Source organism: Thunnus albacares, chromosome 7 (assembly GCF_914725855.1).
Source record: "Thunnus albacares chromosome 7, fThuAlb1.1, whole genome shotgun sequence".
NCBI classification, from domain to species: Eukaryota; Metazoa; Chordata; class Actinopteri; order Scombriformes; family Scombridae; genus Thunnus; species Thunnus albacares.
In genome coordinates this window covers 1,534,624-1,561,913 of record NC_058112.1, presented here as the reverse complement: position 1 = coordinate 1,561,913, position 27,290 = coordinate 1,534,624, and the positions used below count along the sequence as shown (strand labels likewise).

Sequence of the window (27,290 nt, the reverse complement as noted above, 5' to 3'; positions counted from 1 at the left end):
TGGAAATAGCTGCCTACGGCCATGGCCAGATTGAGCCCTGGGGCAACAATGAGACATGGGCTCCTACTATCCCCTGTGCCTCCCACTTTGTGTATTGTGTATGCACCTTCAAGTAGGCCTATGCCTACTGGGCTGTAGTGGGACATATTCTTTGCAAGTTAAGTAAATAACCACAAAGCAACTGCCACACAGTGAACCTGGAGGTCCCAGATGCATGCTGTAACTTTCAAAACATTTTCTACTGTTAAACTAAGAGATGTGGATGATTGTGCATCCTGGGTGAAAAAGCACTTTGCAATCTTGTTGTTGTATTGGGGGATTCAATTTTAATTTCAAACAAGATGGGAACATATAAAACTCTACATAGTGTATTTTATTGTCCCCTTGAAGATATATACATCACATATATAATCTATTTTTAATGATATTCCTATTTCTCTGTACAGTATAACCAGAGCCATAGTCACTCCATGGTCATTTAAAGAAAGCTATAAAATATAAAAGGCAGCTTATGCAATGTTCATTCCAGCACTGTATGCATTCATGAGCATTAGTTAAAAATTGAGACCATCAGAAAAAGGAAACCTGTCATTTACTTTGCTGAATGTGCTTGCTCATGGGGGAATTGTTGGGTCTCTGTAAATTAAAGAGTACGGTCTTGACCTGCTCTATGTGAAAAGTGCCTTGAGATGACTTCTGTTGTGATATGGCGCTATATAAATAAAGATTGATTGATTGATTGATTGATTGATTGATTGATTGATTGATGAACCTTCCTTCTTCCCAAAGCAAAAAGAGAATACATGTAGAGTGTTATCATTAACCTCAAGCGCTTTATTCTGACTTGTTCTTATATACATATGTAGTATTTCTATACTGTTCTACTTGTATGATACTTTGACAGTATGCAAGTTACATGAGTAGTGATGCAAATGTAATGTTATTGGGAAGAAAAGATTCTATCTACATTGCAATTGGAGAAATTGGTAATTTGTTCCGGTTGGCCCTGGTGGTAACCACTGTTCCTGTAAAGAAGATAAAAAATGGACCACATGGAAATTGAAGGTGACATAATTCACTTTATGCTCAATGAACACTAGTTTGTATCACGTGTTGTCTGACCAAAATTGGACAACACGTGTGTGAAAAGCCACCTGTCATAGAGAGGGGGTAGATGTGATATTGTTTATATATGGGGAAAACAGTATACATTTTCATACAGTCTCTTCTGGAAGACATTCATAGTGCTGCCCTCAGTGGTTCTCTTGATAACTGACAGAAGCCGTTATGTACAGAATGAACACAGAGAGCTGGAGAGACAAGTTAAAGCCCTGGCTCCTCTCTCACCTCTGAGCAGCTGGCAAATCACAGGGTTAAGTGGGTGTCAGTCAGTCAGTCAGCCCCCCCAATCTGACATCGGAAAGGTGTGTGGGGGGGATATCAGATGCTCTTTGACTGTGTGACAAGAAGTTCTGACTCAGTATACTGGACCATTCTGTCTCTGCCTACTCTGAAACAGGCTGTTTTTTGTGCTCAACCACCTAGCGACGCCTTAGTAACTATGTAGCAACACTAGGTACTAAGTAAGCAAATAATTAGCCACAATCAACTAATGTTTACTTTATTAGTAAGTATTTTCTTCAGAAATATCACTTTTCAAATTGTTTTCTTCAACTAACTTTTATACAGTGTACTCACAGTTAAACTATGACTATTTGTTTACTATTTCAAACTTTGCTAAACAGCAAATCTCAGACAGAATTGAAATCTCTGCACTGCATTACCACACAATGTTTCAACTTTCTACAAGTTGTTTTTCCTGCAAAACAGAAATGAATAAGAACCAACGGAAGGCTAAAGGGTAGGGAAATAATTGTAAAATGGCTCTAAGTTATGTTAAGTGTATTTGATTTGTAGTAAATGATGTTGCAAAGTGTGAAGTGAAACAGTAACAATCTTGATTTGGCCTTGCCTAGCATGGAATATTATCAAACTGTTTGCTAAAACTACAGGTGTTCTTCAAGCAGCACAGATTCACCAGCGCTTTGTAGTAGGGAAAATTTTACCTTTATACTCAGTTTAAGTGGAGCTTTTAAAAAGCAGAAGCATCCTGATGAGAAAGAGAGAGAGACAGGCAAAGTCAGATCAAGGGAAGGAGAGAGTGCAGGCTATGATGCGATGACTCAGATCTCTTTTTTTGAGGGATTACTTTCTCAAGGATTTCATCTTTTTTATGTTATTTTTTTGTACTGGTATTGGTCTTTTATCACAGCCCCAGAAAATATGTTCATATTGGATGATTCTTTCAATTCTGCAGATATTGCAGGAATAATTAATTACAAAAACATTGGCACTGAATGTTCCACAAATTCTGGGTCTGCAATTTAACCGCTTGGCTTGTGGGTGGTTTTATCAACAAGACTCAGAGCCAAAACCCCTGCTGGTGGCCCCAAGAGGCTGATCTGTTCATTATACCCAACAATATGAAAGGATGGATGGTGATTTTGGTATTTTCAAAGGCTAAAAACATAAAGATAGTGTGGGGTGTGGCACTAGAGATCATGGGTTTTTTTGATTTTAATGACCCTCCACGTCAACAAGGTTCATATCACTCTGCCTTTTAGTTAAACTTGACATTTTGAGGGTGGTGCTTGAGGAAAAGTTAATGGAGTGCTCAAATTCCAGTTTATTACATCTTACATCTAATTTTCCAATTTGCCCACTTTTTATATCAGTAATAATAAAACCGTACTCAGCAAGTCACTCACTGAGATCTTGGAACACGGTGACATCACTAAAAAGAGGTCTGATGGGGCAAGACTCATCTTTAATAGTTTTAGTTCCACTTGTACTTTTTCTGCAAGGCAAGATGTTCGCTGTGAAAAAGGTCTATAAATCTCATGCTAGTAAGACACTGTAGACTTAACAAGATTTATAAGAAAACATCCAAATGAGGCATGACAGAAAAAAGTTTGGGAAGTTTTGGAAATCTACACAGCTTTTTAGCCTTTTTTAGCTCATTGTTTTGGTTTTGTGGCACATTTACAGGCAGCTGTTTTCAATGAAAAAGCTCTGATGAATCTACCTGTCAAGCACTAAACAACAGACAGACACAGTTAAAGACTAGCTGGTGAACACAGTGGAGCATTTAGCAGTTAAAGAGCCAGATATAACAGAGCTAATGGGGAGAATGAATATTGCACTGTGTCTGCTGAATGTGTAAAAAAGCAACACAATTGCTGTAACAACTTTATGTGGTGATAATATTTGAGTATTATGTTTATAGCTTGTTCGGTGGCCAAAAAAAAAAAAAAAAAAAGAAAAAAGAAAAAAAAATATTACTGATTTAAGATTCATCCTCTGGGAACCAATAATATTCATCAGAAATTTCATATTGGTTTAAAAAAGTTCCCAATCTGGACCAAAGTATGAAACTTTCCTGTACCCAAAATGCAGAAATGTTACCTTCAGTGTTGGCCATGATGGGTATGTTAATGACAAACCAACCTGTCCCCTAGTTTTCTGTGTATCGATTAGTTCAAGGCAATTTGAAAAAATACACTTTTAGTTTATATGGTGCTCATGGTTCATATTTCCATAAAGACAGGGTCACAGGATTACAGTAGGTAATATTACAGCACCTGCCTTAGTTGATATAGTACTTTTGTAAAAAAAAACAACAACAAAAAAACAATTACCTATGCACATTTTGCAATTAATCAAATTACATACAACCAATTCATACACAGTGAATCTCTGTGAATTGCCTGGCTGGGTATCCAGCCTTGGTTTATGGGATGACATTTTAAAAGAAGCAGTAGGTGATGGGCATTTCCTTTAAACATACAAAAATGTTACAGAATGCTTAACTTCATATGGGATGACGTTACTATTTTTGCTACTAATACATTATGGAGTTACGACCATCACAAAACAACAAAAGCCGCTGCGCGTGTACCACTATGTGCGCGGGCATGTGTCAGTTTCCACTCTGCCCAGTAGGTGGGACTTGAAGCTCAGAGGATAGAGTCTCTCTCTCTCTCTCTCTCTCTCTCTCTCTCTCTCTCTCTCTCTCTCTGCCTCCCTGTGTCTCTCTGTGTCTCTCCACCATCATCAGCGCTTGGCACCAGCAGCAACAGAGAGAGAGAGAGAGATGGAGGGATGACATAAAACGATGCAGAGAGAGAGAAGGTGAAGAAAAAGAGAATCGGACTGCACGCGCTCAGACTCCTTTATGTCATATAACTGGAATATTTTCGGGATTTCTTTTCATTTTTTTTTTTGTCTTTCCTTCCCAGCGGTGATTTTTGCGGGCTATAAACGAGCAGGAGAGCCGTGACTGGCATCATCAAAATCTCTGACATAACCACATACACATATGGATATGGACGCACATGAAGGGAGATATGTTTTTGTATTTTAACATTTGGACTCCATTGAGAGAAATAAAGTAAGAATATCGGTTACGCATTCATACACCCACGTACGCGCGGAGCGGACCTTGAATAGAGGATTTGAGTCTTTTTTTATCATCGCTCCTGCGCTGTAAAGTTGCGAAGAAATCTGGGGACTTGAATCGTGACAGCATGGATGGATTTGGTGCGTTATTTGGCGCATTCGGCGTCCGTCGCCCTCCCAGGATATGGTGCTGCTGGAGGCTTCTCTTTCTGCTCAGTGTCTTCTTTCATAACTACCTGAGCTCCTTGTTGGACTGTCCGCCCACCTGCACCTGCTCGCCCACCGAGATCTACTGCAATAAGTCCGACAACAGCAAATTCTTCCCGCTGCTGTCGTTCCAGGGCACCGGGAGCGCCGGGAACAGCACCGGGGGCATCGAGGACCTTTTCCAGAACATCACCTCTATGTAAGTGCTGCTGTCGCTGGAGATCAAAGCTCTCGGAAACGTCCTTGCTGTGTGTCGATGGTTTTATTTGAGCTGCAAGTGGAAATACACTTACGCTGTTGTTACCCTGGTTATGTTTACAGAATCTGGGTTCTTATGTCATTAATTTTGGGGTGGAAAAAACCCGCACACGTTCATGTTCACCTGCAGAATAGAGGAAATCCTTTATGAGACACATCTATAGTTGGGATATTATGGGCTACTGTTAAACTGACGTCAGTTATTCCTCAACTGGGCGAAAAATCAGTGATCCATGCTTTGAAAATGGGCTTTTTGGCTTAAATGGGTGTTTGTCTTTTTTAAAATACACAAAAATAAACTTTACATCATTCCTATTAAGGTGGACTCAATGAGGGCCTTTTTAAAAACTTTAAATAAATAAAACCATGGGCATTAAAAAAACCCGTACCCACAATAATTTACCCTCACCCAAAACTGAAGTTAAGCTATATTGACAATTCAGTTCTTTATTATTAAGAAAACAGAACAGTCATTGTTGTGGAAAATATGAAAATCTGTGATTTTTGGATGCTGAGAATGCTTGAGAATATTTAATTGACTGGATATCACAGTTTACTCTTCTGTAGTATTCTATATATCCATCTACTCTATATCTGTGTAAACTAATCTATACTGTATGTACTGCTTTACACTGAGCACACTCAGCAGCTAACTAGCTTTAAAAAAGCCTTTAAACACTTTAATCGTATCTATTTTTCGTTTTATTGTGATCTATTTTGAATTCCTGCAGACACCTTTAATGTAGAGTAAGAATACGCAATATTCAGTGATTCCAAGCTAATTTCGTCGTAATATGAAAAGTTCAAGGAGGTTTTAAATTTTGTCTAAATTTTGTTGCCTAGTCATGGTCCAACATTCAGTAAGTGAGTGAACCATGACTCTGACCATCAATACGAGCAACAGGAATGCATTTTTCCCATTGAAAGATAGATGGTTTAACTAACTTGAGGAGGGCTAACCTTTGTCAACATTGCTGATAAAAGGCAGACTGTGCTTTGTCACCTTGACCTTGAGCAAGATTACTTGGAAACCTCCTGTTTTTTGTCACATGAATCAGTCCAAAAAACAGGGGATAATCATAGAAGCCTAAAATGTTTATAGCCTTTTTACTTTGAATGAGCATCCGGAAGATGATATGGAAGGCCCGGTTCTTTAATAAAGTGCAGCAGAAAAGCATTTCCTGATTTTGTGCCTTTAAATATCATTATTTCTCTTCCCCGTTACTTGCTGCAGTATCTCCCTAAATACCTCCTTTTTATATCCTTTGATGACTGGAAACAGCACAGCCTGAGAGGCAATAAGCCCAGATATCTCCAAATAGCTTTTTCATTGGATGATAAAAACCAGTCATGACTCAGTTGCTCGTAAGCACAAATCTAAGTCTAAATGTCAGTTTCCTTAGGATGAACTGCCAAGCATTCATCCAAATACCCATGAAAGCCTGATCTTCCCTGGGTGGGCACTGAATACAAACCATCATAGACCCAAATCACTTTAGATATCCCATTTTCTTCGGGAAGCAAGTCTGAGAATCCCAGACGGCTGAATTTCTCTCAAGAAATCCTCCTTTCTTTGGATGAGAACGGCACAAAAAGACCCCAAAACCAAAATGTATCCACAGGGTTTGATGGGATTTTTTGGTTAGGCGATCAAGAAAATCTTTTATGTCAAGATTGTTCACAACTGAACTACAGGCGTGTGTAAAAGGTTAAGTCCATCTCACATGTTGAATTTGTGAGTGGCCACCTGTAGGATATTCCACATACATCCTTGCGTCACCTGCTTTGAAAGTGCTCAGCATTCACAATCAGATGTTTCTGTTTGGGTCAGAGCTGAATCCATTAAGTAACACAGAATAATACATTTTTCATACATTTGTGGTTGATGTATGTAGTATATGTCTTGTGCATTTCCATATGTTCCAAATTTTCAGATGTATGATATCTAATGACATATACACCAACTGAAATACAACACCATTTATACTTGTCCTTAACAACATTTCAAAAATTAAGTTTGCACTGAAAATGTGGCCAAAATGGGCTTTATCTAACTTTGAAGTAGCTTAAAGAGAAGCTTGAGGCTGAATTCAGGTTTCAGGAGATTCAAACTGTTGAGTTTCATTGAGTCTTTGTCCTCTTTATACCACTGCAAATTCCTCTCTAGACAGGTGAAGCTGTAAAAAGATAAGAAAAATCAGTCTAAAGACATTGATTATAACATCACTGTGAAAATGTCCAATAATTTGGTAACAGTACAACCAAACTAATCTTGCAGCTGAAAAGCAAATAGTTGATGTTGTGTTTGTCATTTCGGATAAACAGGATGTGCACCATTAAAAAAAGGCACCAACACAGTACACCAGAGCTGACATCATGCTAGCTTGTGGCATGACAGAAGTTAGTGCTACCAGTTAGCAGAGCTAGCTGCTAAATGGTGGAGTTTATCTGTAGCCCAGCTGTCAGTTTAACATGGTGTGCAGCAGGTGAGCTTCTAGCAGGACATTAAAACTGCTGTAGATTTCATCAGCAGGTTGGAGATGTGGTACAAAGCGTTCGCCATGTCGGTGCTGTTAAATTTTAATCATTCACAATTCTTAATGTAGGGGCATTACAAAGGAATGATTACAGTGGTACGTTACTCTTTCAACTTTCATATGGGCATGTAAGTATTGTATTTAAGATTGATTTGAGGTAATCTGAACAGGACGGGTTCAGATGGGTTTCTACACATGTCAAGCCATAGAACAGATGGCTTGACATGTGTAGAAAGCTTTGTTTAACAGAAGACTAACTGAAAATGTACCTTTAAACAAATGAATGACTGAGGTTCAAATACGGACAACCACACTGACAGGAACTTATCAATATTTTGGTTCTGACCAGTTAGGAACTGGCTCCAGTTTAAGACCTGTCCTTGATACCCATCCCTACTAACAATACATGACTGGACTGCAAACAGCTAATATTATATAGCATATATTCTGACAGCAAAGTATACATTGTCAGTGGCATGAGTTAATGGGAAATAATGGCTTCATTGCATCATAGTAAAAACTGTGTTGTGTTGTGTTGTTGTTCAGGGACTCTCTGTACTGTATGGCTCAGGCTCAGTTCACTTGACTTCACTGTGCTTTTTTGGTGTGAAAGTAGAAAACAATGTTGACAGGGTGTTAAGATAAAAGATCAACAATTTTTACATGAAATTCCTTTCGCCACCTTGTAGTAGTGTTGGTCTGTGACTGTGTGTGTGTTTGTTTCTGCTCTGAGGGATTTTCCAGCAACATTTCACCTGGCACTCACAGGCTATAGTCCATCAGATCCTTGTTGTGGAAGGAAGTGGAACTGGCTGCCACTGTATTCCCATGCTTTCTGCTCTGTACTCTGTTGTTTAGCCTGCAAAACACATGCACACAAATGCACACACACACACACACACACACACACACACACACACACACAAACACACATGCACACAGAGACCGTCTCTACTCGTCAGTTTCCCATCTCCCGCTGCATTCTGCATCTCAACGGCACCAGCGTCCTGAGTGTGAGTGCTTTAGATGTGCGCTGTCACTGCTTCCTTGAAAAGCAAAATCCCCTCTGCATCTTAGTTTGAGTTTTGTTCAGATCGTTTTTCTGTGTCCATGTGAATTCGACCTTGGTGCTGCTCACAGTCGAATGAATTTTCTCCTCATGCTTCCATGCGGTGGAGCATGAAGAGAGGGAAACCCAGAATTTTGTGGTGTGCGTAGGAGAATGGTCACAGCGTAAACTCATACTTTCATAATTACTTTATTGTTCTATGGTAATATAGTGAAGAGTTCAAAATCAATCTGATGGTGATCATTGTAATGTCATCAGCACATTGGGGCCGCAGCTCTCAATTTTTATCCAATGATTTGTTTTTCGCAGCACGCCTATGAACGAATGTTCATCTTAGCTGAAGATATTTAAACCACCTCGTCTGTTTAGTCTCTCTGCTTTCATTGCAGTCTGTGCTGCTCTATGATGGGACGCAATCAACTGATGGTATCACTAGAGAAGATGTTTTACTCTGTTAACCACAATGTCCACAGCAAGCACATGTGTCCGGTTCTGTTGTGGATTCCGGAGACAATCCGGCGTGTGTGTGACCACTGGGTTCATGAGGCATGAGTCTCTTTTCCACACTGGCATCTCTAATATGTGAAATTCACTTGTGAATATATAGAAATGCCTGTTTTTATTGACAGTTGACAGTTGACTTAAAATGAACAGAGAGAGGGAGGGATATGTTCAGTCTCCTGCTCTATATGATTACATACTCTGTGTCTTAATGCAGCTTAATTCAAGATACAGTAGGTCTCATTTATAATTTTTTCTGTTTCTGGCATCAGATACCGGAGGTAATGTGAATTTGATGAAGGTTCATAAATACAAAATACTAACCAGCGGCGATTATCAAAATGCCGTGCCGCAGATAGTCATTATTTTATGATCACATCATCTGACAAAACAAATAAAAATCCAGTTTGCCATGATTGTCATATTCAAGTAAAGCCACAAGCATCTAAAGGAGCTGCAAAACATTTAGGAAATATGCTGTAAAACAAGACAAATGTCGGCAAAACAACTCTGAACTATATTATACATGTGGCTGCTGAAGAACAGATGTTCTACTTCTCAAATGTTTCCAGTGGACATTGAAACAGTGACGGAGGTGCGAGTGAGCCATGTTGCAGCCGGAACACCAGACAGGCAGATCCAGTGGACATAAGGAGTTAGAGTTATTGTAATTACAAAAACACTCTGGCCTGCCATCAAGCTACTCAGAGTTAATGTTAATTAACAACAGCTGGTATGATCTGCAGCTGCTGTTGTTTCTCATTTTAACCAGTCAAAGCAACTGCCAGTGACAGCCAAAAACAGAGAAGCTGCTACCTGAATGATTGTACACTGCTCTTTGTGAGTAAAGAAAGGATCCACATTTATTGTGTATATATTAACTAATACAGTCATTTAAAAATGCTCTTTAATAATAGAGCATCTGCATTTTTGTTGACTTATGGTGTCCGAGTGAAGTGATGTATAGAAAAGAAATGAAATCATGAAAAAACTTGTGTGGTTCTTAAAATGGTTTGGTTGAGAGTGTGTATTGAACTCCTTGTGGGGCTTTGCAAACATCAGGTAGCACATTTCATACAAGGATTATAGTTCAATGTGCTTTACATGCAAATGACAAAGTCAGCACCAGGACAAAGTCAAATCAAGGATCAATAAAAGCAAATAAGAAGAGAAAGAAGTAAAAACATTTGAAGACTTGCATCTTGCTGTGTAAAGTTCATTGCAGTGGCAGTTTTTGGTCTTGTGTTTTGGATGGTACAACTACATTTCTTCTTCTTACTGCAAGAATTTCTTGCTTGTTCTGTCTTCCTCACTGTCTCTCCCTCAGATACTGTGTGAAGCCTTTCAGCTGGCAGCAGTCAAGACATCACAGCACATTAGGATCACACAGTACAGCAACGATTGGAAAATAAAATGGAGAAAAACTAAAAAACAGGAGCTGTATCTGTAAAATCACTCCTTGAAGAAGGGGATTAAATGAGACTATCAATAGCTCTTTACAAGGTTGCGGAGAAAAGGCAGAAAGAGAGAACTTAAAAGAGGTTATTGGTGTGATAGACGCTGATTATTTTGTGAGAACAAAACCTCAATTCATTATTGATCCGTTTTGCTTGCGAGAATATTTGGAGAAAAAAAAAGAAGCTGCAGCAGCAGTGATTGAGTCCTGAGTCCTGCATTCCACCCACCACTGTGTGTAGGAGAGTACAACACAGGCCCGCTTTCACGCTGAGCGATTGTTTTTCCCACTAGTCACAGAGAATTTAGTGAAATGAGTGGAAAACCCAGAAAATGAGAGGCACTCTGTGATAAGGAAGCGTTGTGTTTATTTAATGTGTGGAGAAGGAAAAGTGGGAGAGGGGTGTAAAACAGAAAGAGCGACAGAGACTATTCAAGGACAGAAGGAGAGAGAGTGTGTGTGTGTGTGTGCGTGTGTGTGTGTGTGAACAAGTGGGTTGGGTGAAAAAGAGCGAGGAGGTGGCACATCTAAGAGACAAAGAAAGAAAAAGGATCAAATATAACAGCAAAACACACGGCAAGGAAGAAAGTACTGTACCATTTGAAATCAGCACTACATACATGGACAGCTCCCATACACACACACACACACACACACACACACACACACACACACATCCTCCATCACTTCCTGCCTGCTTTTCACAGACTGAAAACAAAAAGCTGGGTTTTATTTTGTGCATCCATTAAGATTTGACATTTGGCAGTCAGATTGTTCAGTGGGGTGCTGCGGTCCCAGGGTTAACACACTTCCATTTGTCAGTGTAACTTCTTTGTAACCATTGCTGCTTAATATAAATAACAAGGTCAGGCTGTTTGTTTACACTGCTGTGGGGACACACAATTGGTAGGCTTCCCAGAATTCTTTGATACAGTTCTCCAGTCATCGAAAAGTCCCTGAACATTGATCCGAATGCTTTTGAGAGATTTTTCTAACTTAAAGGTAGAGTCAGTGATTCTGGAGAACGATTTGTTCAATATACTTTTTGTTAAATTCAGCAAATATCTCTTCATGGTCCACTAGTTGTCCGTTCCCTGCCTGGTGAAGGCAGTTTGTCCAGCCACTGTCCTCTCAGCTCTTGAGGACCGTTGTGCTCACAAGACGAAATGTTTTCTTCGCTCCTGATAAAGTGTGAGAGGAACAGAAGTGACTGTACAGCTGACACATCGCTCTGGATTCTGTCATATTTCTCTTTTGGTCGTTCCCATGGCAATGTGCGTCCATGAATTTGTGGGGCAGAGGTTCTGAGGGAACACGAAGGGAGGGGTGTATTTGTTTGGGTGTTAAGTTCAAATATCAACCATATTTCTCCAGAATGACTGACTCTACCTGTAATGATTCAGTCCATTGTAACACCTACTTTCAGTCATGCCAATCCCCAATTTCCGTGTTGAGTTTGGAGATACAATATATTTCTTGGAACCCAGCTGATACAGTAAATCTGCATGGCTGATATCATTATTACATGACATCACATTCATTTAGCAGACACTGTTATCTACAGTGACTCATGATAAGTGCTTTTGACCTCCATAGAAATAAGCTATTTGTGGTTAAAATTTTCAAATGTATCCCTTACTAATGAAGTTAGACGCTACATGTTAGTGAGTGCCTGCTAGTGAGCATGGCCTCTCTAGGTGTAGTTAGAAAAGGTGAATGTATAAGGGCCGCTATAATATTATATCAGATTTTTGAACTCTCAAATATCAATATTGGTATTCAAAATCCAGTAGCCTCTTCTTTCCAGTTAAAGCAGGAAGTTGAGATTTTTGAAATAAAATTCTCACTTACCTTTAGGCAAGGCGGGACGGGCAAAGTGAGGCAAACTGTCCTGGGGCTCCTGAATCCCGGGGTCTACAACATCTCCAGGTTCAATGTGTGGCAGTTGGTTTTTGATTAATTGTTTGATTATTATTGATATTATTATTATTGATTATGATGGCGGAAAGCTTTGTTTGGGAATATGTATGCACCAATAAAACACAATATCAGCTAACATCACAGGGGCTCTGTCTTGAAGAGGGTTCCTTCATTATGGAACCCTTCATTATGTCATCTGACATTGTGCTTACATGCTGCATATTCCTCAATTCATTTGTGTTTAATCAGATTACTACACTGTAAAACTGGACCATGTTATATTACAGCATAAAAACACTAAACACATTGCACAAGGAGAGTAATTGATCTGGCCAAGACCCCTGGTGGTATCAAGCCATGCAGATAGGTTTGGTTATTTTCCCATGTGTTCAGATTATTGAAATGAGCGTTCAATTTTGACCTTCAAAATCAAAAGAAGGATCGCTGATTCTCCCACTATTGCATCCAAAGAAGAAAAAACCGGTGCAGCTGCATTACTTTTCAAGACACTGTGGCCACTGCTGGAGTGGAAAATCCTCTTGGTTTGCTGAAGTCACCAGTGTGGCAACATTTTGCCTTCCCTGTGAGTTGTGTAAACAACAAATGAGTCGTTGACACAGTAGATAGACTTATTTGAACTTCCAGGATCAATAATTCATAAGCAAAACGTTAAAAAAGAAACATCGCCTCTTTCTGAAGGCAGCAAGTTAGACAACAAGCCACAACCTAATTTTCACCACAATGAGCCGTCCTTCAAGCTGGTCTCAAAACTGGTCTCTATGTACAGCCGACTGTGAGACAAGTGCGCAGGGACCATCCTAAACTGCAACCCTTAAACTTAAGTGTCCTGCAGGTGAGGAACTCAAGCTGTTGTTGTAAAGTATCCTTTAACAGTTTGTTCCCAATTGACTTGTCAAATAAATTATTATTACATTTTAAATAAATTATTTTAATTGGACCGTATGGTGGTTATGTCACACTTGATACCATTTAGCCTTAATACATGTATAGCACCTTTATAGTCTTCTGACCACTCAAAATGTTTTTTACACTACAAGTCACATTCACACATTCATACACTGAATGGGTACAGGTGCTACCATACAAGGTCCCAACCTGCCCATCAGAGGAATCTAATCACTCACTCACATTCAAACACTGCTGGCACAGCCATCAGGAGCAATTTGGGGTTAAGTATCTTGTCCAAGGACACTTTGACATGCAGACTGGAGGAGCCAGGAATCGAACCCCTGATCTTCCGATTAGTGGATGAGCTGCTACCTCCTAAGCCACAGCTGCTCAAGAAGAATTTGAAAATGTAAATGACAGTTGTCAGGGCATAAAATAATGATCAACACAATGGAGCTGAATGGAGTTTGGTTTGTAATGCTTAAAGCATTGCAAAATACATTTTACCTTGTTGAAAACAGTTTTACTGGAACTATTTTCTACTGAGCCACATGCTACATAAACGCATTACTGTTGAGTTGTACAAATGATATTCCTCTAACCTCCTTTGTCTTGGAGTGGAGGCAAAAATCTCAGTCACACAAATCTCAACGTGCTCAAAAGATAAAATATTTACATTCAGCTTTTTTCAGTGTGATGTTTTTGCACTTTTGCGTAATATGCGTTTAAGTTCAAGAGTTTGACATACTTTGTGATGGTGTAAGTCAGTTCAAAAGGATGTTTTAATACACTTTTCACTTGTTCTGCCACATTGTTATGCTATTGTTATTGTGAGAGATTATCAAAATCTATTACAGGTACAAAAGGAAGGCTGTCTTAAAACCACAGCACCCTAGCATTCAGTGCTTGTCACACTATGATAATATTAGCCTCGCAAATTATGGAAGCTTCATAAACTGTTATATCATTCAAGTGGAGTGTGTTCATAACTCATGTTTTTTAATGATTATCAGCAGAATGGTTTGGAATGTCATTAACTTTATGATATTAAACAAGGTGAGCGTTCAGTGTTGTGACCTAGCCAGTCACCTTTTTTTCTTTGCCCTGAGGCCTAAGCAGAATGAATGAGCCACTGCACTTACACTATGTTAAAATATCCAATAACATCAGCAGCCATTATATACCACATCAATGTGACAACCCACATCATGTCAGTGACGGTGCGTGAGTGTGTGTGCGTGTGTGTATGTGTGAGGATGTGAGAAGGATTAGACAGTCTGGGGTTGAGATGCTGTTAAAGCGATAATGTGACACTGAGTTTTAGTTGGCTGTTTTCTTCCTCTGGGCTCATCAGCACTTAGTGGGGAGCAGACTGAAATAATTAAAAAGACATTTTTAGAATTGTGTGAGCCATGTGCGCCACTGTTATTTAACTCTTTATTTAAATAGGGAATAAAGATCAATAAAAAAATCCAAGGAAGCCGCAAACATAACATTCAAGACCAAATGTCACATGATACGTACATCAACAGTCTGGACCTATAGTCTAATATACAAATACACAGGTTAAAATATGTATGTGTTTGTCTATAAGTGTTAGCTATGTGATCTTTCTCACCAAATGCATGCTGTGATAAGCTCCAGCCCCGCTGTGACCCTGAACAGGATAAACAGGGATAGAAAATGGATGGGTAGATGGATGCTCAATTTCCCAAATTCCCCCTATCAGATAGCAAATGATGCCAGGTGCTGCTGCTGCTGTGTCACCGGGTCAATGCATTAATGCTGATTAGCGACATGCAGCTATTGGAGGAGGAGGAGGAGGGAACATTGAGCGTGTGGAAAGGGCCACCAGTGGCTGGATTAAAAGCAGGTGTAGGGTTGGTTTCAGAAACGAAGGGGACACAATACAGACAGGCTTCTTCTTAAAAAAAAAAAAAAAAAAAAAAAAAAAAAAAAAAAAAATTGCTATTGAAAGTGGACACTTCAACTGAAATCAAACTTTAAATCCTTAAGCACAAACCACAATAAAAATAAATAAATAAATAATTACACCATTCAAATACATCTTTAATGCTACATTCTAGTCACAGAGCTAAGTATCTATTTCTGTGAAAGATACTCTGCCAGAAACCCAGAATGTCATATAATATTTAATGCTGTTCTGGAAGTATTTCCAGAATCCTTAAAGATCCCATCCAGACATGTATTAAGACATATAAAAATATTCTACTTGGAACAATAATGTGTGTCTAATATGGGTTTTCCACAAAAAAAAGTACAATTAACTCTTAAAAATCCTTAAAATGACATGTTGAACTGCTGGACACAAGATGTCTTTTACTTCACTGTGAAGTCCATTCTTAGTGTATATGCACTGGAGGCATCAGTTGAATATTAGACCAAAATTGCTTCCAAACAAATTGTGATTTCACAAATCCTGCTCGTAGGCCTGGCCCTTAAAATCAGATTGTCAGTGAACTCAGAGAAACTTTCTACCTTCAGCAGATTAAAACATCCTTCTAGTGTCTCTACATTATCACATACATTATCCTGCACAGTGAAGCTCAAACATCCACCTGAAGGAGCAAGAAGAACATTTTTGAGTGGAGGAGAACTTTGAAGACTCTTCTAAAAATATTTTGTCCGCTGCACAATAAATAAATATTTTTAACTCTTTTCCCAGGATGCAGTTCTGTTTCCTATCTAGGTAGCTACCATTGTTTGGATTAGAAAACTGTTTCAACTTGGAAAAATGGTTAAAAATCTTTTTTGTTTTTACTGTGCAGCAGATGGAATATTTTTTTTATACAGATGGTTAGAAGAGTGTCTGAGGATTCTCAGAACAGCAGTAAATGTGATATGACTTGAGTTTTTCAAACTTCACACAGTATTTAGGTTTTAGAGAAGCAGATGCTTAGCTCTGTGACTTGAATGTAACACTAACACACAAGAGGCACAACCTGGAGCTAGCAAAGACTGAGATATATTAGTCACTAAAAATCAAGGTACTTTACTTCCTTAGCTAGAAAGATTATTTTGCTAAACTACTATTTCCACATTTATAGTGTAATGTTAACAAGTAGTTTTTTCGAGTGCTGAGTCATATCTGCAGAGCTTGTGTTTGCTGTGTTTGGCTCCAACAAGCTCCACAAATCAGAGGATTAGTATAGCCTGTTTGTACCCTGAGATCAGTACGATTTCAGAACAGCAGAAACAAAAAGGTAGACAATAATATTTTGGTCTTTTATTTTGAAAAATGTAAACCTCCAACTATGGCTCATTGTTCAGAACTATTACTGGAACAGTTTATTTGTGCTGCAGTGGAAAAATAACAAGTTTTCTGTTTCTTGCAAGGAGCCAGGACACCTGCTGACAGCTGTTTTATGCTGATTTAAGGTCTAACTGTATATAAAGTAGTGTAAACTAGCTCCACCTCCAGCAGCTACAACAGTAACATGCTGTTTAAACACTGATGCTTCAGTATTAATAATATAATGATGCCATATATAATAATACACATAATGTATGGAAAAATTTAAAGCCATGTTAAAAGTCTATGTAACTGAGAATTGCAACTGTCTTATTTGAGCTGGATTTAGTCTGTTCCTTGTGTGTTTGATGTTTGTATTCCCTATCTGTTGTGTTTTATGTCTATTTAAACTGTAACTGGTTCGTTGTCTTGGCCAGGTCTCCCTCGGAAAAGAGATTTCAATCTCAAGGTACTTCTTGGTTAAATGAAGGGTAAATAAAAAAATATGGACCAAAACCACTACTTTTACTTTAATACTTTTTAATTACATTTTTCTCTCACAGAACTGGTTCTTATGACGTGCTGTCTGACCACGTCAGAAATCAAATGTGTTTATAGTTGTTCTGAATGGCTTCACTCAAAGGCGACCGTTACAGAGAGGGGAGGGGGATGGGAAGATGCGGTATCGTTTCTCTACAGGGATAACGGAGCATATTTTAATAATAGTGTTGCACTCGCTCAGTGTTATGGGTCTCTTGTTTGTCATTCTGATGGCAGTGACACTACAGGGTAACCTGGCTAACTTGCCTAAGCTGACTAGCATACACCCATTAGCATGCTATAGCTAATTGTGTGGTGTCAAAACGTAATGGGTGGAACTCGCACTCTAAAATTATTGTTCCACACATCAGACTAAGTGGATTATTAAACTATTTTGACAGTAATTGTTTGGATCATGAAGCGTATTCTTCGCATGCACCGAACTGTATTGTCCATACCATGACGGTTCAGGATGAAAAACACGTACTGTCACGCCCCTGCATTAAGATGCTTGTGAAGATAGAATGCACAGAAGTCTTAAAGGTTTCTCCTCATTGACGGCTGAGATGCTGTTAGTGGTGTTAGCACTCTGAGTCTTTGAGTGGCCTAACAGTATAATGATGCTTAAAAGCTTAGCTTTAAAGTGTTTAAATCCTTACGAACAATACCAAAAAAGTTTTCTCCCAGTTATTACCTTAAATTGTTGCTTATTGTTACCTGAATGTTTCATTTCATAGATAAATAAGAGCTGAAACCAAGTTTTCAGTTTAAAGTTATGAGAGATCAGGAGGGATCAGACATGATCTTTTTATGTGTCACCTGTTATTCATCTTCCACATTTATTAGACTTCATTTCAGCACCAGTGTGACACAAAATGAGTTTGGCATTCGATGGAAAATACATGTGGATTTCATTTTTGGTTGAAATTCGGCTTTATATTTATATTGTTACATGCCAGATATAATAGATCTCTGAATATACAAATTAATATGAATTATACAAATGAAAGAAGATTCCAAAATTGTGTTTAGTAATGTGTGTAATTTTTTGTGCGTAAACATGTCAGCATTTAAAAAAACCTACAATAACATGTCACACTGTGTGCCGCTATTAAATAACCAAAATAATATTTAGCGTTAATATTCTGCAGTGAAATAAACTCTCTGTCGCTCTGACCTCATTGACTTTCATTGAAAATGTTTCCATCCTGCACCTTTTGAACAAGGCCGTACAATCCTGACAGTGTCATTGCTGAAAACATGAGTGTCCTCCTTTTCATCTTTATGTATCTAACAGAGCTGTTTATGAAACTCATTATGACAGAACATCAATGTCTGAGGATCAATGCTCTGCTGATGTCAATATTAAAATGCTGTCAATTATACTTGCTGCACTTTCTATCATTAAAATGAGAAATGCGTCAATATTTTCTTCAGTAATGCACTAACACTGACTGGGATTGTCAATAATTTCCGGAATTATGGATCACAACCAGGTCAGAGGGATGTCTAATGTTACAGTATTTACAAGGCCAACAGCACAGGCTGCAAAGCAAGGTGGGCTTTTACAGTAATTAGCTGTTTTTATTAGATGATACGTGGTTTAAAGCGGCCTTCTGATAAAGAAAACACAATCACAGTGCTGAGCTGTCTGTAGGGATGTCATGTGTTCTCCACGGAAGCTCTGAGAGGCAAAAAAAAAAAAATTCTGGTGATCCAAGTCTTATCTAAATTGTTTTCAGGTGGAAAAAAAAGTTTTGCCAGGATAATCTTTCTAAGTTACTTTTTTTTCATCTGTGAAATCAGGTGAAAGCCTTGGCAGGTGAATTTTTGTTGTTGTTGTTGTCAGGATCATTTTTCTAAGTATAATCTTATCAATATAATCTTATCAAATGGGGGTCCATGGTCCTTGACACGAAAAGGTTGGAGAACCAATTGTCTAAGTACCAATGGTTTAACTGTCAACTGAAGGACCGTCGAAGAAAAAGCATCACACTATAATTGCAATATTCAATAAACAGCATCCGATTTTATATCATAACTATGAATAATAACAATATTAATTTAAATTGTCAAAATCAAAATGTATCCAAAGTGCTTATTCTGTTGTGTATCGCTATCATTAAATGTACAAAATGATCCTATTCCCTTAGAAAGTGTTCAAGTGTCCCACTCATAAGGTTGTTTTTTTAAAAATCTTTGTTGGTAAAACATCCCATTAATAATGGGTGAAGTGTCCCCGTTACCTAATTAACTAATGTTACAGTAAACTAACGTTAGTTATGCAGTCAACTTAACCTAGGTTGTAGCTGTTGGTTAGCCATGAACAATATGGTCTATACTCACTAGCTAGTGGGCTAGGGGCTAATGTCAGTATATCTAAAGCTAAGGGCAGATTAGCGCCAATTAAAATACATATCTATCCAAAAGAAAGACATGGCAGTAATGTTACAGAACTTGCTAACACACAATATATGTCCATGTGTTTAGAGTGCATGGAAAAATTAAAACTCACCTTGAAGAAAACATGAATGCTTTTAGTTTTATTTAGAACATGGGGTAGTGAGGCACCTCACCCTCTTGTGGCCGAACTGAGTATTACAGTAACAAACACTCAAAAAAATGATCCTGACCAAAAAAATATAATAATCTGCCAAAAAAGTAAAATGATCCTGTCAAAACTTTTTTTCCACCTGTTTCACATATGAAAAAAACAAAAACTCTGGGGGGTGGGGGGGTTATATCTCAGTGATTGCCAGTTACATACTCTGAGTGTGTGTGCAGAGGGTGATGATGTGTGATTTATAGTGTTTCAGTATGCCGCATGAGTCTTAATATTATGTGTGCGTGTGTATGTGTGTGTGTGTGTGTTTGTGCTTGGGAGAGAGAGAGAGAGAGAGAGAGAGAGACAGTGTGTAGGTTACACTGATGTATGAATTCTTGTGGTTCATGGCAATGAATCACTTCCCTCTGCAGCCCACACATAATAAGGTCACACACACACACACACACACACTCACACACACACTGTACTTCTTTGTCGGCGCAGAGGCATTGATTATAGTGTTCCAGTCTGTGCTATCAGTTCGGTGTTAATAATGGAGGATAGTGACAAGGATGTAATGTAAAGTGTACCATAAAGCTTCTATTATCAGCCTGGCCTGTGTGATATGTGTTGTTCCTCAGGATAAATATAGATTATCTTCCTGGATTTGTGAAGGGAAAGTGGCAAACAGAACCCCCTGTTGGTTGTGCATATTCCTGATGTTTGATAGGCTTTCTGACAGACTCATTCTCTAGGTTAAGAGAATGGATTAGTTAAGTAAAGCCAATGCCATCATCATTCTGTAGGATTGGAGTGCGTATTGCTGCTGCTGCTGCTCTTCTACTAATACAACTGTAACTACTGCTGCTGCCGTAAAAGAAGGGAAACTGGAACGCCAGTACAGCTGTAAACTCGAGTCTACTGCTCCTCTTCTCACTGCGACATACATCCAACACATCCTTTTACCACGGTAGTGTACTTAATCCATCAGTGTTCTGCTCACTCTGTGCATGCCTGCTGCTACACCTCTCACTTGAAAGCTATGCTGCTGCTGCTGCTGCTGTTCCTAATGCATTTCAAACATCACCTTCCACCCAGCGTCCACCTGCAGGCTCTGAGTCCATCAACCCCATAGCAAGGAAATTAGTATCATCACTCACACAAGGAAACACCAAGTTCAGCACAGCAGGATGTGGGGAGTGACGCAGTAAGTGGGCTCTTTTCATTTCTCCCGTCTTAGCTTGACCCTACTGGGATGCAAGTGAGGGACGTGATAAAGAGACATGTGAATGGATGAATTGTAGTTACTAAACGTGACATCTTCATGCCAGCCTCATTTTAAGGATACAACAATTATTTTTGACACACAGCATCTTAACTGTCCTATAATGTATAAAATCATGTAATTAAAAAAAACCCTATTGCCTGATGCCTGCTGCTCTAATATCTTTCATAGATCTATTGCAGTATCAGGGTGGCACTGATAGAAATAACTCCAAGAGACTATTCAATAAGTTGTTTGTGAAAGGCCAAAGGTACAGTAAGTCTGTCCCTTCTATGCTCAGGCTGACATTACAGGACTGATAACAATTGTGACTGTGCGGCTACATAGGACACATATTTGAATATGCTGCCTCATTTTTCCTGAAGGAGGTGAGATGAACTTGAAATGACAAATAAAAAAATTAAAAAAGCTGCAAAGAGCATCTTTATGATATATTCATCAACATTCATCTGAATATACACATCTAATAATTCTTTTGTTATGAAAAAGCAATGAAGAACATCAGAGCTGCCATTTCTGTGTTATTCCAGTTTCCACTAGATTGCCTAATATATTGCAATCATGCATGCATTCTGTGATATTGCAGTAATGCAGCTGTTCCCACAGCAGTCTCTCCCAGAAGATCAGCTGAACAATCACAGACAGTCTGATTGTAGAGAGAATCATTGACAGTCTGGTAAAAAACTTCTGCATAGGACACACCTGTGGTTCCTTTGCTCCAAGCTCTTCTGAAGCCTAGTTTCTCCTCATCTCCTCTGAGACACATTTAAGGGACTGGCCGGTCCCCAAGAGACTGGCTGGCAAAGGCTGACAGAGAGTAACAGACATTCATACCTTTTGATCACTGTTAAGCTATTGTCAGTGAAACTCAACTCCTCCCTCAGATGTTTGCCTTCGGAGCCACTTCAAGGCTTTTAATGTGAAACGTGCGCAGGAAGTGCTGCGTTTTATTGATGGTATAACACCAAAATGAAAAAAATGACAAAGCAGAACCAATTGCAATGAATTAAAAAAAAATGAGACTAGAAAGTGGTGAGTTTGATATAACTCTGTTATTGTGATGGTATTAGTGCTGTGGAAATGCATTATATCGTATTTAGAAAGACAACAGGTATTTACAAAGTTGAATTTGCTTCAACAGCATATTACAACAGGAAAAGATCAGAAAACAGGGTGGCGTCTTTCAAACAATGTCTTAAAACATGCTGACAGAAAGGGGAACATTTTGATACATATGTTTCAAATGAAACACGGTTCTGTTGCAGATTCCAGCTTTAGTTTCTGTCAGAGCTGTAACTTATTTCCCACAAAATTCAACAAGGAGTGTGTATTTGCTTTTCTGATAACAGTTGTGTTTGTGTGAGTATTGCAACAGACTTAAATAAGTAGTCAAAGTTCACAGTTCACTGTAATCTGAATGTTTTGGCTATTTGCTACACTAAGCTAGGCCCTCTGTGCATGAACCCCCACCCGTAATAATCAGCAGTACCGACCTGTGTAAACTCTGCTCACACACCCTGGAGGGATTAGTGTCAACCTAACTTCACATTTTCAGAGGTGGGTGTGTTTACTGTACACTACAGCCCCACCCAGGACACTTCACTCTGCTATTACTGTCCAAGCTTAATTGTCACATCTCCACTGGGCTGACTTACAAATTGAAGTGTCTTCACAGGGTACCTACTATCCATGGTGGGTTTAATTCATTTTATTAATACCAGATACTGAGACCCCAGTATTTGTATAGTACTTCATTGATATATGTTCCCTTTTAACAGGAAAAATACCTGAAGGAACCTTGGATTTTTATCATGTGTGTACTTGATTTCAAGCATGAGCCTGTGTTTGCATTCTTAAGATTAACATAAGCACAGACAGAGATACTCAGACGATCTAATAGAACCTCAAAACTGATATAGAATAACATCAAACATGAGAATAATGCCGTTTTGTGTTGCCAGCAAACCTCATTTACAGTGTGACAAGACTGTTATCCTGCGAAAAGAGTGGTACATTTTTATGAAGTCATAATTATAAAATCACAGCAAAACCTTCAACTATATTCATGTATGGCTCATTAGTAAATGACCGTCATTAACCCCAGCTCTGTAGTAGCTACCGCCTTGACAGATAGATGAGAAGCTGTCATGCCTTGTGTTTGGCTGTAAAAACCTCAGAGAAATGGACACAGCAGCACTTCCAGTCTGAAGTCAAAATTGACATTTTCAGCTCAATTCAGAATTGGATATGAGAGCTGATTTGACTGTACTCATAGTCCACATCGTGTTTCTTACAGCCCTATGATGTCACGCATCACCATCTGCCTCCAACTCTCAGAGAAATGGATTGTCTTACTCGTGTCGGAATTCTTTTATTCAAAGTCACACCTGGCTGTCAACTGCAGAAGCACAGAGAAAATGGAGCCCTGACTCATGCATGAATGAGTCAACATGATTTCTGCTGCGACTGTACAGGTTTGTCTGAGGAAAGCTTTTTTCCTCTTAAATTCAAACCTCATCTGATTTGTCATCTTCAGCTGTGCTTCTTATTTTTTTTTATCATTTGTCATAAAATTTTCTTTAAAATAAGAGAAAGGTTAAACTGAGTTAGTTTGGTTGGATTGTTGATGATTCAACAATCAACCAACTATTGCTCTCCTCAGCTCTACAGAGCTTCTTAGACAGTTGTAGCTCATTGTTTTAGTTTTACTGCTCACAAATTACTGGGTTGGTTCAGTCTCAGCACAGTCATGCGCATCATTTTGAGCAACAGGCTCTAAAAACCCACTCTTTCAGCTGTTTCACTCTCCGGATGTCTCTCGTTTTTCATGGTATGAATGTTTTGTCAGTGATTGTTATTTAGAGTGCTTTAACTCCCTCATGCGCCTCTTTTTTTCCTGCCTCTTTCCCAGTTAAGGAAGCTGCAGTTGAAATTATGAATGAAAGTTCTGACAACATTTTAGGTGCAAATTCAGGAGGCTCATCTCCGCCTGGTTACCGCAGTTATAGTCAAATCAAGCACACCTGCAGAGCAGCTGCCCAACACTAACCTGATATAACAGCTACATGTTTAACCTGCAAGACAGCTACATGTTTAACCTGCACGACACGTGTTTTAATGCTGTTCTTCATTGTTTGTGATGTGAAAACATCAGAGAAATAAAAAGTTTGCATCCTGGTATTAGTTCAGTTATAAAATCAAGTGTCTCTCCTGCTGGCTGTCAACAGCGCTGTCAGCCGTAGAGTCGATCATGTTGGACAGTAGAGGATGAGACAGTAGAGATGCTGGTACGTATCTGTTTAAACAGGAGTTTAGCCGACTTCACTGCATTTAACACCAGAGCTGAGAGTGTCAGAGCCCGGAGCAGAAACACTCTGAGTCACACTGCTGTCCTCTGCTTCCATCATCTTGCGCTGATTCATTTTGAAAGAGCAACAGCCAATGAGGAAACTCCAACACCCTGCTGGCCGACTAATGGTGTAACTTCATCACTCACTCAGTCACTCACAGACAAGTGTGGTTATAGGGCTGGCTCCTCTATTGTGATCCAACCAAAAATCAACTAGTGCACCTTTAAGGAAGCATTTAAGTTTAATTTGGGAAACTAAGGGGATAAATTTGGGTAATCTTAGGTTCTCTTATCAGATCTATAGACCCAGAAAACATGACATTTACTTGTGACATATCGATTGGGAATTTGTCACTTAAAAGCTAAGCTATTTTAATTATTAATTGGATCCATTTGGATTGAAACAATCAATTCAATTTAGTTCATTTTGAGTCAGTTTCAGAATTTACAGATACACTGTGTAAGTCAGATTATTTATCAAACTGGCAGGGTTTTATTTCATAATCAGAATATGTTTGTTAGATTAAATGTTATTGAATTACTGGAAATTTTACCAAAATTCTTTCCTGAAAATTGTCAAATGAGATAATGAATATCAGCACCCAATAAAATGAGCACCTTTAAACCCAGATGGCTTCATCAGACTCACATTGTCCCTGCTAATCTTATGTCATCAGGATGCTTTGAAAGAGCACTTGAGGGTTAACTTATCAACTTGTTTACAGCAAGACCCTGAGTAAGACATTGTGTATGCGCACACACACATACACACACACAATGTCCTTGAAGGACCCTTTTCAAGAGAAGAAATGAGGCTGGAAATCTTGTTGCAATTGCTAGTCTCTGATTGCCAACACATCATCTTAAGAGTGACTGTGTGATTGTGTGTGATTGTGTGTGTGGGTGTGTTTGTGTGTGTGTGTTGGTGGCAGTCTAATCACAGTGAACAGAGAAGGCAATTTGTTCAGTCAGAGCCCCTGTTGTGTTGATAAGCTGGTCACACAAACCGCTGTCTGCCACCAGCTCTCCCTCTCTCTCTCTCTCTCTCTCTCTCTCTCTCTCTCTCTCTCTCTCTGTCTGTCTGGCTCTCAGCCCACCTTAGCTTCCAGTGTGTTTAGATCCAGGCTGAACCTGGCTGAAAAACAGCTGAGCTAGCCTCAGTTCACAACCAGCCAGAATCTGGCCCCAAGCTTCCAAATAAATCCAACATTAATGCTCAGTGGTTCTGGAGACAATCCATTTTCTGTATCTCTGCACAGCATTAGTTTTTATTTCATTTTGTTTATATATATATATATTTATATATTAAAAAAAATACAGTAGTTTATATTAACTTATACTGTCTGTCATGATTTTCAAAAAATATTTGCTGCTCCTTACTTGTGCTGTTGTCATGGCAACATAGCCATGGGGTGAAATGTCCTTGGTATTAATGTTCTTCCAACTTAGTTTTAGATGATTAATCCACATAAAGTCACTTTAAGGTCATTTGTTCTCAGCTATTGTCTGTTGAGGATTCCATCCTTTCATTTCTATACCCACTTTATGCTGTGCAGGGTCATGGGCTCATTGAGGATTTATTGTAACTTTACTTTTTGACTCAATTTGTTGTTATTGTTCTGTTGTACTTAACTGACAATAAGCCCTTTCACTTCAACTGATAAAAAGTGCTTGTACTTCAACATTTCTTCAACTCCTTTTAATATTTACTAGACACTTCAACTTCTTTAAGTAGTTAAATTTTGTATGGCACTTAACAAGGTGAAGTAGCTGAGCTACTTCAAGTCCTTTTAGCTTCTTTACTTCAACGGACACTTCAATGTCTTTCATTGGTCACATCTAATCTGCCACTTAATTCTCTGTAAGTGCTTCTGTTTCAGCTGCCACTTCAACTTCTTCCGGTGTTTCAGCTACAGCATCAGCTCCTTGAAGTCCTTCAATGCTGCTTTTTTCTGTCAGTGTAGACAATTGAACTGACTTTTGAACTGACACTGAACTTCTTTCCGCAGACACTTCAACTCATTTCAGTGCTTCCAGTTAAACTATCTCTTGAAGTCCTTTAAGTGCTTTCACTTTAACTGCCACTTCAAACACAACCTGGGTGCTTTTACTTTTAACATTTTATCACACATTTAGAAGTTTTACATGAAAACCAGGCGAGCATGTGGGAGCAATGTTCTCTCTAAGCTGTTGGTTTGGTTAATTTATGGCATTTAATGCTGATATATGATAGTTGCCATATAGTAATAATGCTGTCATTCATTAATGAGACATTTAATATTTGTATAGTGTATATGAAGGTTTGGACATAGTATCAAGTGAAAGATACAGGTCACATGTTTTAGTTTTGAAATGAGTGAATGTCTTTTGCAGTTTGTATACTGTGTGTTCATTGAATGACATATTGAGAATCAAACATTATTACTGGTGATGTTTTTGCTGTCTGTGTTTAATTAACTGTGTTAACCTATTTTAAGCAGGTGAAATTCAGTGGTGGTTTCCTCACATGAAGATATTTCACCAGACTGCTCTGACAGGAATGTTAAAATTTTCTCCTACAGGCACGGACTAAGCATTTTCAGCATCAAACTTTTTCTGTGCCCCTCACAGCTACAAGCGACGGGTTGTAAAATGGTCTTGCAATTTTTTTTCATCTTTATTCAAATTTGTTTTTTAATTTGGTCTCATTAAGGGGTGTCTTCACTTTGCTCCAAGCATTACTGTGATCCAATTAGACTCATTTTGTTCTGTTTTGGCTCTAAGCAGTCTGAGTTGTCCGTGGTTCATCCTAGAGTTTCTCATCTGGGCCAACGCTTAGTGTTTGAGCAGATGAAATTATTCATCATGCACAAATTCCTAGACACACGCACACACGCACACACACACACAGTAAACTGTACAAAACATCTGAAGCAAAATAAAAGATCCAGTACAATATTTTTTTTTAAATGTAGAGGACCACACTGAAAGTCAGAAAGGAAAACATGACACACAGTCATAGTC

The 27,290-nt window shown here is 38.8% G+C and overlaps 1 protein-coding gene and 1 long non-coding RNA gene across 2 annotated transcripts; one reads left to right on the top strand and one right to left on the bottom strand.

Moving 5' to 3' along the window:
- The first annotated feature begins 4,164 nt into the window (after positions 1-4,164).
- LOC122986453 (NT-3 growth factor receptor-like) lies at positions 4,165-5,124 on the top strand. Its single transcript, XM_044357747.1, has one exon. It carries the CDS (start codon positions 4,587-4,589, stop codon positions 4,866-4,868), a length of 282 nt encoding a protein of 93 aa, XP_044213682.1. The 5' UTR covers positions 4,165-4,586; the 3' UTR covers positions 4,869-5,124.
- Positions 5,125-6,624: 1,500 nt separating this feature from the next.
- Positions 6,625-13,089, bottom strand: LOC122986455. The gene is made up of 3 exons (XR_006404301.1): positions 12,888-13,089; positions 8,227-8,319; positions 6,625-7,100 (listed from the first exon to the last, which is right to left on the bottom strand). It is a non-coding gene; the product is annotated as an uncharacterized LOC122986455 (long non-coding RNA).
- Positions 13,090-27,290: the final 14,201 nt, after the last annotated feature.

What these genes read in the sequence shown, in the direction of transcription:
- LOC122986453 (XM_044357747.1), top strand. Translation starts at nt 4,587, where the DNA reads ATGGATGGATTTGGTGCGTTATTTGGCGCATTCGGCGTCCGTCGCCCT.